Source organism: Camellia sinensis, chromosome 12 (genome assembly GCF_055761805.1).
Source record: "Camellia sinensis isolate YWXY chromosome 12, ASM5576180v1, whole genome shotgun sequence".
NCBI lineage: Eukaryota > Viridiplantae > Streptophyta > Magnoliopsida > Ericales > Theaceae > Camellia > Camellia sinensis.
The window spans coordinates 124,272,428-124,285,916 of record NC_138972.1 but is presented as its reverse complement, the minus strand read 5'-3'; the positions used below and the strand labels follow the sequence as shown (position 1 = coordinate 124,285,916).

The 13,489-nt window shown below is 36.6% G+C and overlaps 1 protein-coding gene across 1 annotated transcript in view; it reads right to left on the bottom strand.

The window, feature by feature from the left end:
- Window positions 1–3,128, bottom strand: part of ROC4 (rotamase CYP 4) — a 258,310-nt gene extending 255,182 nt beyond the window's left edge. Inside the window, exon 1 of the mRNA XM_082897621.1 lies at window positions 3,028–3,128. Coding sequence (XP_082753747.1) covers window positions 3,028–3,063 — 36 coding nt within the window. The 5' untranslated portion in view covers window positions 3,064–3,128. The remainder of the gene's footprint in view (window positions 1–3,027) is intronic.
- Between the last annotated feature and the right edge of the window lie 10,361 nt (window positions 3,129–13,489).

The following is a 13,489-nucleotide window of genomic DNA, read 5'->3' as shown; positions in this document are numbered from 1 at the left end:
GGTTTAGGGTTTAGGGGTTTAGGGTTTGGGGTTTAGGTTTTAGGGTTTAGGGTTTGGTGGTTAGGGTTTGGGATTAGGGGTTTAGGATTTAGGGGTTTAGGGTTTAGGGTGTTGGGGTTTAGGGTTTAGGGTTTAGAGTTTACATTTGGGGTTTAGGATTTAGGGTTTAGGGTTTTAGGGTTTAAGGGTTTAGGGTTTGGGGTTTAGGATTTAGGGTTTTTACGGTTTTGGATTTAGGGTTTTTAGGGTTTAGGGTTTAGGGTTTTAGGGTTTAAAGGTTTAGGGTTTAGAGTTTTGGGTTTTGAGGTTTAAGGTTTTTAGGGTTTTAGGGTTTAGGGTGTTTAGGGGCTTTGTAGCACCTGTATCTTTCAAAGTTTTGGGGAAAATGTATTCGAATCCTTTATTTTTATTTTTATTTTGGAAATCTTTGGTGTTGTTGTACGTTAGTTTTGGAGAAGTATAATCCGATTTAAACTTGTTGGGTTTGATTGTTCGCACTTATTCTTGTCAAAAGTTCATTGGAGACTTAGAAATTCTATTCTAGGGTCGACACCAGCCTTCCTAAGGGTCGACCCTTATCTGTTGGTAAAGTTTCTGGGAGTGTTACTGGAAAATAGAGTAGACACCAGACTGGAGAGGGTCGACCCTCTTATGTCTGTTTGTTAGTTGCTGGAAGATAGGGTAGATACCAGACTAGGAGAGGGTCGACCCTCTTATGTCTGTGTGTTAGTTGTTGGAAGATAGGGTAGACACCAGACTGGGAGAAAGTCGACCCTCTTATGTCTGTGTGTTGGTTGCTGGAAGATAGGGTCGACCCCCTCTTGTCTAAGGGTTGGCCCCTGCGTGTTTTTTTTAGATTTTTGAGGTCCGAATGGGCCCTATCTAAGGGGTTTTTGAGCCTATTATTTTATTCAACCTTAGGGCTTTTCCTCACTATTATAAATAGGCCTAAACCATTTTTCTCCCATGATTTTCCTTTCATTTTTCCTTTTAAACGGTGATTTCTCTCTTCTCTCTCTAAAACCCAAACTTTTTCACTTAAATCTCTAAATCTACTCACCTAGAGTCATCTTTTCACCTTGCTCCTTTGAGATAAAGTGTAGAGCTTGTCAAGGGCTTCGTTTTGATCGGGGCAAAACGTGGTTTCGTCGCCATCGACTTTTGAGCTTTCTCTTCTCTCTCTCATCTAAGCTTGAGGTAGGGATATTTTACTCTTTAATATGAGTTTTAATCTAGATATTTGTCATTTTGTATAAATGGTAGGGTTTGGGAAGATTTTGGTAAAAGTTAAGGTTTGGGTTCTAAACTAAATGGGGTTTTTCATGTTGATTTACATAGTAACCTTGAGGGTTTGTGTATGAGGTTCTTTATTGCTGAAGTAGTGAGATTTGGACCTATGGGTTGATATTTTGGAAAAAAATGGCAATTTTACCCTAAGTTGAGTTGAAATAACTATTTGTGCAAATAATGAAATTGGTTTGGAAATTATGAAATTGGGGGAAATGTGATTGAATGGTGTAGTTTGGTTTGATAAATCACACACCTATGGAATTTGATAAATTATCTGTTGATAGATTTATTTATCTGTTTAGATATAACTATTTTGGGCTATTGATGGAGGGTAGCTTTGATTGTTGTAGAAACTACATGAGGATTAGGATGATTGAAACTAATCAATTGAATTATGTCATTAAATATGACGGTTTGGTTAAACCATTGAATATGTGTTTTGATTAGTTATTGTATATGACAAAGTGTTTGAATACATTGTATATGTATCTTTGTTTGGGAGGAGATAGGGGATGAACTCCGTTGATAATTAAGTTGGCCGGAGTGTCCAGGGTGAAAGTCCCGAAATCTTATATATTTATAGGTGCCGGTTCCCTCGGACGTGTTTCCGTAAAATGGCAAGAAATAGAAATGTTGGATTTGATGAATGTATTGAATTGTAAACCATTGAGTTGTTGTCTCATATTGGTTGCTTGATAATAATGAATTTGGCTAATTGATTTACCCGAAATGGTAGAATGGAAATGAATTGAGATATTGGTTATCTATATTGAATGACCTTGAAAAGAATATGTATTGGTTAAGAATGTTGCACATTTATCTGATGCTCATATTTTAGTTAATTCTCATGTATGGTTTAGCATATCTCTACTGGGTTTTGGCTCACCCCTACTTGGAAAACTATTTTCAGGTACAGGTGACATGCCACCTCCAATGATATAGCTTGGGAGGCTTAGAGGCTAAAGGCTCTACTTTTGTGATTTCATTTTTGTGTTTACATGTCTTCTTTTAAGTCGAGGGCTTTAATTGTAAAGACCTTCTGACTCTCTCTTTTGTTGTAACCAAGTGATTACTTGGAAAGATGTAAGCCTTAGGGTATTTATTTTGTTGTTCAAAACTAGAGTTACATGCTATGGTTTCAAGATGGATATTTATGAAAGTGTAATGCATGTGATATCTTTTGTCATATTAACTTTGATGAATGAAAGAATAACATTTCTATTATGTCTCTAGACCTTATAAATGGTTGATTTGTATAATATTTTGAGGGCGTTACAGGTTTAGTGTTTTAAGGTTTAGGGTTTTAGGGTTTAAGGTTTAGGGTTTAGGATTTTAGGGCTTGGGGCTTAGGGTTTAGGGTTAGGGTTAGGGTTAGGGTTTAGGGTTAGGGTTAGGGTTTAGGATTTTAGGATTTAGGGTTTTGGGTTTTGGGTTTAGGGTTTGGGGTTTAGGAGATCCAAATTCAACTGCCTAGCTGTACTCAATGTGCTTTTATTAAATTTTGCATAAGTTTCTATCAAGGCCCTCTTGATTTGTTTGGGGTTTGGGGTTTACAGTTTTTAGGATTTTAGGGTTTAGGGTTTAGGGTTTTAGGGTTTTAGAGATTAGGGTTTAGGGTTTAGGCTTTTTAGGATTTTAGGGTTTTTACGGTTTAGGGTTTAGGGTTTTTAGGGCTTTAGGGTTTAAGGTTTAGGGTTTAGGGCTTTTAGGATTTTAGGGTTTAGAAGTAGAAGCAACCTTGCAAGAAGAGACCGAGAATGCAGAGGCCAACATAGCTAATATTCTTCTCTATCTTCTTCTTCTAACTGTGGGTAGTGCTGGGCTACTATTGAGAATTTTGGTTTTATAGCTGAGCTTGTAATAGTGCAAAGACCGACAAGGTTAGTTTGGGTAAATTGCACTTTGCCCCTTAATGTTTGATATTTTTTTTTTATTTTGGTCCTTAAATTTAATTTTTTTTCATTTTAACCTTTTATGTTTCAAGTTTTTTTTTAATTTACTATAATAATTTACTTATCTCCAAAATTAGGAGAAGGAAAAACATAAAAATAAATGACACATTGACAGTCAAGTGGTATATAAATATTTTATTATATATAATTCAATATAAACTCAAATTCTAATATAATAATATATATTTTATATTATGTGACAGTGACATTTTATGTCTAATGTTGAACATGAATTAACATTAGAAGTAATTGATTTTGTAATCGATTATGTGTATGTAAACTTATTGTATAAACAAAATCCCAAAACACAATAAAAAGTATACACTTTTTAGTGTGAAATAGCGAATCCCATTAGCTCATTAGGGCAATATTGTCCGTTTTGAGCGTACTTTCGCGGTTTTATTTTTCTCTTAGGAAAGGCCTTGTACTAATTTGAAAGAGTTAGTCAATTTTTGTAATAGTATGTTTTCCTCACGGAATGAAATGAGATGGATACCCAACGAGCTCTCACAACCTATGCCTGAAAGTGAGTTAAGTGAGTTCTTGGTATTTGGCATACACAAATACATACACAAATACATATATTTGTATATGTATGAAGAACAGACGAATCTCATTACAGAATAACAACCAAAGAGTCTCGAATCTCATTATTGACAGTTTGTGCTGATTTAATCTTTCTAATTTTTAAATTACTTACTTTTAAAGTATTAGACTTGTCATTTTATAAAGTATAAGGGCCAAGATAGTTCATTGTTTATCAATTAAAATTCAGGTGGATGTATATTTTGAGAGTGATCTATCTATCAGTGATGGTTCCAATTTCTCATGGATTCGTTTTTTTTTTTTTTTTTTTTTTTCTTCAGCGCACTTATCATTTTGTGTCAAGTGGTATCAAAGTGATGGTTTTCCTACCATTCATACGAGTGAGAAAGACGAGCCTTATTGACAATGATCACAAAGAAGGATTTAACAAGAATTCGGATAGGATTTGGTCAAAGCCACCCTAGTAGCCAAAATGTCTTGAGACGATCTAATTGTAATCAAATTGATGTTGGGATGAATCTAACTACAAATAATTTAAGGATTACGATAAATATTAGTCGGTAAGACAACAACAAAAATTCAATGATGTCTTCGATAGGCATAATCGCATGAAGTATGGTTCCTCACATTATTCGGTAGAATTATAAATTTTTAATTTCAATGCTTTACGTCATGCTGAGGATTTTATTTGTTAGTTTAGTAAAGACATTCTTTAAGTACATGAAAATTCCAAAAAAAAAAAAGAAAAAAAGAAAAAGAAAAAGAAGCAAATAAATTTTTTTGTGCATGAAGTACAAAGTTATGTTTCTACATAATAAGAGCAATTGCATTACAGACGAAGGTGACAGTATAAACAACTTGTTAGAATGTGGCACAAGATGAAGTAGATGATCATCTTGATGAGAACTTGTTAGAATGTGGCACAAGATGAACTAGATGATCATCTTGATGAGAACTTGTTTTCTCTGGTGGTAAAATGTTGATTTGACAATTAGTTATTTTATTTTTAATTTTTTATAAAAAGATGTTTAAAAAAATAAAGGGAATAATTGATTTTTTAATAAAAATTTTTTTAACTATTTTAGTTAGTTCCTAAATTTGGGCTAAATTAGAGATACAATATAAATTAGGTTTATTTGTGAGGGATGATTCGACAACAATCTAAATAAACATTTTATTTACTTATTTGTTACAAATTATTACATTGTCTCTTTATTTTTGTTTTTATTTTTATATCTTTTATAAAAAGTTAAAAAAATGATTAAATAATTAAACACTAAATCACCCTTATGTTGTGTTTGGTTGTGGGATTTGAGAAGGGATTTTGAAAGGGAAATGGAGAAGATAAGTGAAATGTGAATAAACATGCCTATATTTCACCTAGTTTCACACACCTTTTTTCTTTCCCTTTCCAAATTCCTCCCCAAATTTTCCAACCAAACACAGCGTTAGTGTGATGATATTATTTAAATTTATAAAATTATTTAAAAAAATGTTATCGTTATATAAAAAATAATGGAAAAATTGGTCTAAGGTCCCTCTCCCAATTTTAGTAATGGAAGAGATCCACAATATTATATTATGATGTCTAAGGTCCCTCAACTTCCACACCAATATATCACAGAGAAAATGAACTCTCTCAAGTCAATCCACCGAATAATTTCTCGTTGAAGAAAATCTGAGCCTACTATTTCTCTCCATATCAAGAGACCCAGCTTCTTCTTCCTCAAGCAGCTCTGCTTCGGGTTTCCTCCAGCCGTTGCTGCATCGATCACGGAGCTGATTTGCAAAGAAACAAGCCATGGATGCTTACACATAACAAGAGAGAGAGATGTGTAAAGAGATCTCTCTGGCACTCTCTCATAGAACTTCCTCAGAAGGCTCTCCCAGTTGAATTCAATTGACCTCTCCAACAACTCTCTCCAAGGCTCTGTTCCAGGCTGGTTCTGGTTCATCAAGACTCTCACTCACGTCAATCTGGCTAAGAACAGGTTTGGAGGGTCGATTGAGTTTGAACCCACTTCAGATGTGGTCCCATCTTGGTCAACCCAGGTGCTCAATTTGTCATCCAATAGGTTCACCAACTTAGCTAACCTCCCTGCTTTCCCTAGCCTCTCTATTCTTGACCTTTCTCACAATGATCTTAAAGTCTTGCCTTTTGGGTTCAGTAATCTAACCAATCTTCAATATCTTAACATCTCAAGCTGCCAAATCGAAGGAAATTCAAAACCCATTTCGATTCTTCACTGTAAATCAAAACACAAAACATGCAGTGGAATAAAGTGTTTAGATCATACCTCGTTTGATCTAAAACCTCGTGGATAAATCACGTGCTTCCAGAATCTAATCAATCAATCCCAGCAGTGGGGTGATATTACAATGGTGAATATCACCCACACAAACCACAGTGCATATGACTTGATCGTTGTTTCTTGGGAGAGAGTAAGTTTATGGGTTGAAACAAAACCTACGTTGTTTCTATCTTGGGTTACCCATAACCATATATCAGATATATATTATATTATTATTATTTATCCATATCAGTTAAAACTGATAATATCTATATCCTGAGTGGATATCCTAAATAGGTTTGAATTTAATTCAAAACCTATTTGGATAAGATCCAAATAATGTTCAAATGGTCATGCCACATGGGCGCCCATTACTAACATCTCCCACTCGCACATGAGTTGGCATGACACTGCCACATCTCTGTCTCAATCTCCCCAAAAAAATAAACAATCTCATACTAGCCACTGCACCGTGCGACTGCTGAGAACACCTGCATGTGGGAGCTCTATACTAGAAACTCAAAATGAGCCAGCATAGAGACATCAACCCAAAAAGAACAGAAATAGTGTCTCATATACCCCAGACCCATCTAATTACACCGGTCCAAAAAACATCTCTAATCCCTCAAAAAGAGCATGTTTGACCCTCTCAATTCTTGCAATATATTCACACTCAATTCGCCTCTCATACAGAGCGATGTGAGTTGCCGGCAGTGAATATACAACAGTGGTGTAATACTAGATGATCTTCCCTTTGCACTCATGCCATTTAGTTTAGGATTGACCGCTTTCCCAGTGATGTCCCTTAAGGCCGAATCATGCATGACCGCAGGCAACATACCAAAGTAGCAGAACATCAACCCCTTACCTTATGACATAGTCAAAAGTCACAAAAGGGTACATAACTGAAAGTCATATCAATAATGACTCGTAAGACTCACACGGTGAGGAAGCAGGGATCCATTCTCTCACCTCATTACTCGGTCGCTAAGCACATATAGTATGAATACATGTTACGGTGGAGTAACTCTTCCATAAAGAGTGATGTCATACTCGATACACCGTACAGATATTAGTCTAGTCGCTTTCTAGCGCCTAACCCGAATTCTCTATTTGCTCGCCTTCTAGGCGCCAAATGAGATCTCGTATCTGGCTAATCATAACAGGCACAACATGGAAAGTGGGTACTAACATCCATGTTTGGTCCTTAACACGACCTCATCTTGGTTATAACTAAGGCGACATACATAGTGGATGATTTAAGCCTCTCTTGGCTCCAAATAAAATAAACCACCAGTCTCATCCTTGCTCGCTCCCAAGCGTCAAGGGCGATTGCTCGTGTGAGTGAGCCAATCTTGCCTGCTGACATCATCATTTGCTAATCATTATGACACAAACCGTAATAGTGTCAACATCCCATCATCTCAAAATAAGTGATCGATTTAAAAAAAAAATTGACCACAACTTGCGCAATTATAGATTCCAAACATAAGCCTTATCAGCACCTCTTGCGATAAGTATATACAACGGAATCCACCATGTGCGCCTCACATGAAATGATTTAAGATCACTACCTCTTGCGCAATAACCTCTCTAAAGATATTTTTGGTGACCAATTTGTGTTCATTCTTAATGCGCCCAACTAGCGCAGATGCGCCCAACCAGCGCATTGAATTTTACAATGAGCAAATTAATATGCTTCTAATAAAGCATTTTATCCACAGTCTAATGAGCAAGGTCAAAGTCTGAACAATTCAGTTAACCATTTATCAAAGATAACACTTATCATGCCGAATACGCCCACATAGCGTACTTTAGGCTCCCACAACAAAGAAAAGATCAAGGAATATAGGTCATCTGTTTCTCCCAAAGACAATCTGAGGATTCACTCAATAGCTAAGGCTCTGGCTTTTACCGATAGGTAAGTCAATGGATTTGCAATTTTGTATCTAGAATCATTCTAAGATATTCTCTATGTAAGTCATCGAAGACAGACCGAGAATTTTCCTAAAACAATCCCTAAGGATCGTACATCCGAGCATATAAATTACATCACCCATGTCCATCATATCTAAAATAGAGGACTGCCCACCCTAGGTGGCGACAACCTTATAAATTCCTGGCTCATAATGACTAAGAAAGGAAAAACTTCTTTTGGACCATTGATCATGCCTCAGTGGTCTTCATTGATCATCGTTGGCCTATCATGGCTTGACGAAATCTAAGAACCACTGTTTGGATAACTGCTTTAGGCTGTAAAAGATTTATTGGAACCAGCAACCTTTTTGCGCTCCTAACTTTTCACCATAAAAGCAGAAGGTAAATCCTTACGGATCTACTTATCCAATTCTCTAATGAAAAAACGGGTCACAATGTCCACAAATCAATGTTCCGAACTTATGTCAATCATAGCCTAAGTCAAAATAACCTCACTCCCCAGGAGGAAGTCTTCTCATGGTCTACACTTTCCTCAATGGTGCGACCATTCGGTATCTAGCGAGCCTTATGCCTCAAAAATGACTATCCAAATTACGCATAACTTTATAACAGTTTTGCGTCATAATGGAAAGTCAACCAAATTATAAAAATTGGTTAATCCTCAAAGACTTTGTCTTAAACTGCGCAACATTGATCCACTTTCAAAAAATAGGGGACTAGAGCCTTAGGCATTATCCTAGGCTCTTTATCATCTTGCGGAGCAATCATGAATTTTTCCCTCTCAATCACCCAGTGATGACGTGAAAAATTTTCACATTTGCTACCACGCAACTAAGAATGTAGAGTATTCTGCTCTAATGGAGTAATCCATTAGTAGGCACATCGCTCTCACTGTCCCTAGGATATTGGAAATTTCTTTCCATTCTCAACTAGGCTACATAGAGCGCTATGCTTGGAATTCTCCATCTTATAGAGTTCCAAAAACTCTATTCACGTCACCTTTACTAATAAAACTTTATGTGACTTAGTTACACTACCACAAAGCTGCTTACCTATATGCACATGACCCGGAGGGTTTGCATGACCGCATACAATAATGCGCCACACGACCCTTTGTGTTTACAAGACAGCATACAATAATGCGCTATAGAACCCTAGGTCTTAACTTCGCAATCTTATGAGAAGTAGAATAAAGATAAGCTGCTTAATGGTTACAGATCGCCCATAGATGGCTCTCTACTAACCCATTACTCAAAATGGAGTGTAAAATCTGATATGGAGGGCACTTAGTTAGGGATATAGGCAACAAACTAGTGCAATTCCCAATTGGGAAACATTTTGCGCCATTATCCACCTAACATTAACAATATTTAATTCTTTATCTCTACTACACCAGTGTGTTGTTGAGTACTAGGAATAATTAATTTTCTAAGCATCCATCTCTCTTCACAGAGTTTTTCTGAAAAATAACTCAAATAGATACTCGCCATCTTGGTCAAAAACTAAAAGCACAAAAAACTCTTATCTAATTAATCTCGACCTCATATGTGCAATGTCAAAAATCATCTCAAAACTTTTGACTTATGGGAGATCAAATAGTCTTGACTCAGATGCGTATCGTAATCTATAAATGTGTCGAGATTGAGGCTTAGCTATCATACCCTCACACATATCTAGTCACAAAATATCATAGTGGACTAAATGCGCCAAAACAAATGACCTTCTGCGGTTTTCCTACTTACTTGTGCGCACCCATTGCGAACAAAGTTACACATTCACATGAGAGCAGGATGTCATAAGCGAGTGGGCCCGAGAAGGCCTACTCAAACCATCGTGTCATCATCTCATTAATGTGATTAAGTATAATAAGCCACTGGTTCATGACCAATGTCATAAACTAATTCCAATCATTTTAATGTGTGAGTTCTCGAAGACAAGTTTTAAAGGTTTAGGCCCAACTAGGTAATGACTCACGACTAAGTCATATTCACTAGATCATAAAAAGGATGTCATGGAGATATCAACTGCGCCTAAGTCGCAAATTTAACTAGTAAGTGCTAATCCCCTGCACCTTCAAGTCAATTTTATTCTCCATACACTTTAATACATCTAGTTGAAAGATGACGATACTCCTGTTGCCATCTCTATTTCTCGCTTCATAGTTACTTGCAATTAATTCTACTATCCACAAGAAGGAGAGAATAAGCTATCAACTATGATAGCTCCTGAAGTAACTTAAGCGCGAATTAGGCTAAAGAGTCTAATTCAACACAATGCTCTTACAAGCGATGCGTTAAATTCTTAGAGTCATAACAACCTTGTCAGCCTTAACCTTTTCATTACTATGCTGCAATGTTTGCGCTTAGTGGTAAATGTTATTCAAAACGTTAGCCTAGTAAAGGAATCACACAAAGAAGCACCTCATCCATGTTTCACACTCAAGTGTGGAAACAGTAAGTGTCCACACTTAGACAAGTTGGCAATGCTAATAGATTTTGCAGCCACTAAGCGCTAATCTTTTCACTCAGTGTTAATAGATTTTGCAGCTTCTAAGCGCTAATCTTTTAACTTCACGTGATATTTCAACGCACACTATTATAGTGCATGAAATTTCGCTCAATCCACTCCCAATAATTGGGTAGAGAGCAAAACACTGCTCATACTGGCTACTCGTCTTACACTTAATGACTAATTTATTTAAGCTCGCATTTCTTGGATGACGTGACTCTTGAATGTTACTTCATCCAATGATGTAACATTATTTACAAGTCAAATTACAAAGTCAATCCGCGCAGCTCATTAGTCAAGATCATATACAGATCTATTGAGGGCTTACTAATTTCATAACTCCAAAACTCGCCAACCAAAACTATGTAGCGTGCCGCTAACTATAACGCACACATTAGTTTTTATTGTGCCAAACAAGGCAACAAAAACACGGCGACTTTGAGTCATGTTTCCTTACTTTGACTCAATTAAGGTTTGACCTAAAGTCTCCAAGACTTTTGCTCATCTAAAGAATGGGATTAGTTTGTTCACATTTGAACATCTCTACTAAGTCTAGGTCAACCAAATTAACTTCCATAAGCTAAATCAATTTAGAGAGAAATTCGCATTGGGATTAATTTGATTAGCATAATATAATTTTGCCGCAAAAATCTAAATTAAATAGTGACAATATTACACAAGTCGCAAGATTGAAAATCCGCTATGCTCGTAATCATCTCTTGCGCCACAAGTGACAATTATCCAAAATTTAGTTTAATTTATGCGCAAAATATTGGTTTTCGGGAGTTAATCTACAAAGATTTCTCTCAACCGAATAACCTCCCACTGACTATGGCATATACAAAACATGATAAATTCCATACAATAGCATTTTAATGTAAATCTACAAATAACTCATGCTATATTTATTTAATAATGGAATTCTAATAAATAAATAAATAATCATGCTCTTCTAATTACAACATATTACAACCCCAAAAAAAATATGCTGTATTCAATATTCAGATTATGCCATAATTAAAGTGTACATCATTTTGAAATTTTCTGGAATTTTTCTGAAATATTCTGGAATTTTAAATAACTAATAAACACAAATAAAATTAGAAATAAAAAATCCAGAAACTGATAAACTGAAACAATATTACCAGTAGATAGTAAAACATTTCAGAAGTCCACAATAAAAATTTCAACCCCAGAAAATTAATTATGCAATACCAGAATCATTTTAAAGCATAAAAAATGAATTATTAACACAGAAAAAATATTTTTTATTTTCGTAAAATTTTCAAAATTTTACAGAAGATATAAAATTTAATTCTGAGTGTAACGGTACCAACCATACTTAAAACAAAGCTATAACGAATAAACTATGGCCAATTAACGCAATTCAGAATTAAAAAACAAACAAACAGAGCCTTAGAGCCAAGCCAGGCGGGGAAAAACGGCTCGGCTCGGCTCGGCGCCGCTCAGCGCAACTCGGCGCGAGTCGGCTCAAGGAGCGGCTCGGCGCGCGGCTCAGCCGCGGCTCGGCGCTCGGCTCCAGCCCTCGGCTCGGCGCTCGGCTCCAGCACGCGGCGCGCGTGCAGGCGCGAACGGCGCGCGTGCGTAGACAGCACCGCCGACGCGCGCGTGATGGCGCGTGTAGGCGCGTGCGGGCGCGTGACAGCGCGTGCGAGCGCGTGACAGCGCGTGGGAGCGCGTGGCTGCAGCTCACGGCGTCAGGTGGCGCGTACATACCACGCGCCGCCTTCCAGGGTGTTTTCTGGTCCCATTTTTGTACTGCCGGACTCCTTTTTCCAAAATAAAATCATTTATGCTCTTAAAAATGACATTAATGATCATAAAAATGAAATATTTTGGATCTCCACATCTTTTATAAATATACATATGATAAAAGAAAGCACGAAAATATCCATTAATGGCTCTGATACCAATGTAAATCAAAACACAAAACATGCAGCGGAATAAAGTGTTTAGATCATACCTCGTTTGATCTAAAACCTCGTGGATAAATCACGTGCTTCCAGAATCTAATCAATCAATCCCAACAGTGGGGTGATATTACAATGGTGAATATCACCCACACAAACCACAGTGCATATGACTTGATCGTTGTTTCTTGGGAGAGAGTAAGTTTATGGGTTGAAACAAAACCTACGTTGTTTCTATCTTGGGTTACCCATAACCATATATCAGATATATATTATATTATTATTATTTATCCATATCAGTTAAAACTGATAATATCTATATCCTGAGTGATTATCCTAAATAGGTTTGAATTTAATTCAAAACCTATTTGGATAAGATCCAAATAATGTTCAAATGGTCATGCCACATGGGCGCCCATTACTAACATTCACTCATTGAATCACTTGGATTTGTCAAACAACAAAATGACTGGTTTTTTTCCCTCTGATTTTCCTCCTCTGTTTGGCCTCAAATTCTTGAATCTCTCATTCAACAGTTTCAATGGTCAAGTGAGTCCGAACATGGTTAAAACACAGACAGAGTCGTCCCACCCGAGCAAACTCCAGAGAAATTTAGAATTTCTCTAGAGAGAAATTTCGAAGTCCAGATAAATTTGGTTAAAACACAGACAGAGAATCCAGAGAAATTTAGAATTTCTCTGGAGAGAAATTCCGAAGTCCACAGAAATTTGGTTAAAACACAGATAATCCAGATCATTTGCACCTTCTATCATTTTCATTAACGAGATAGATGCTATTGGTAACAAACGTGGTGGACCTGATATTGGTGGGGTATGATAATAAGCTTCATCTTTCATGCCATTTGCAGACTATATATGTACACAGACATATCTTCTTGAACATGCTCCACAGTAGTTATCACTTGTGAGGATGTAACCTGTTCATCTTTGATTGTAGTTGTTGGAGTCTCCAACCAAACTACGTCACTAGTATTTCAATCAATATGCACTTGATAGTTCCAACTGACTGCCTA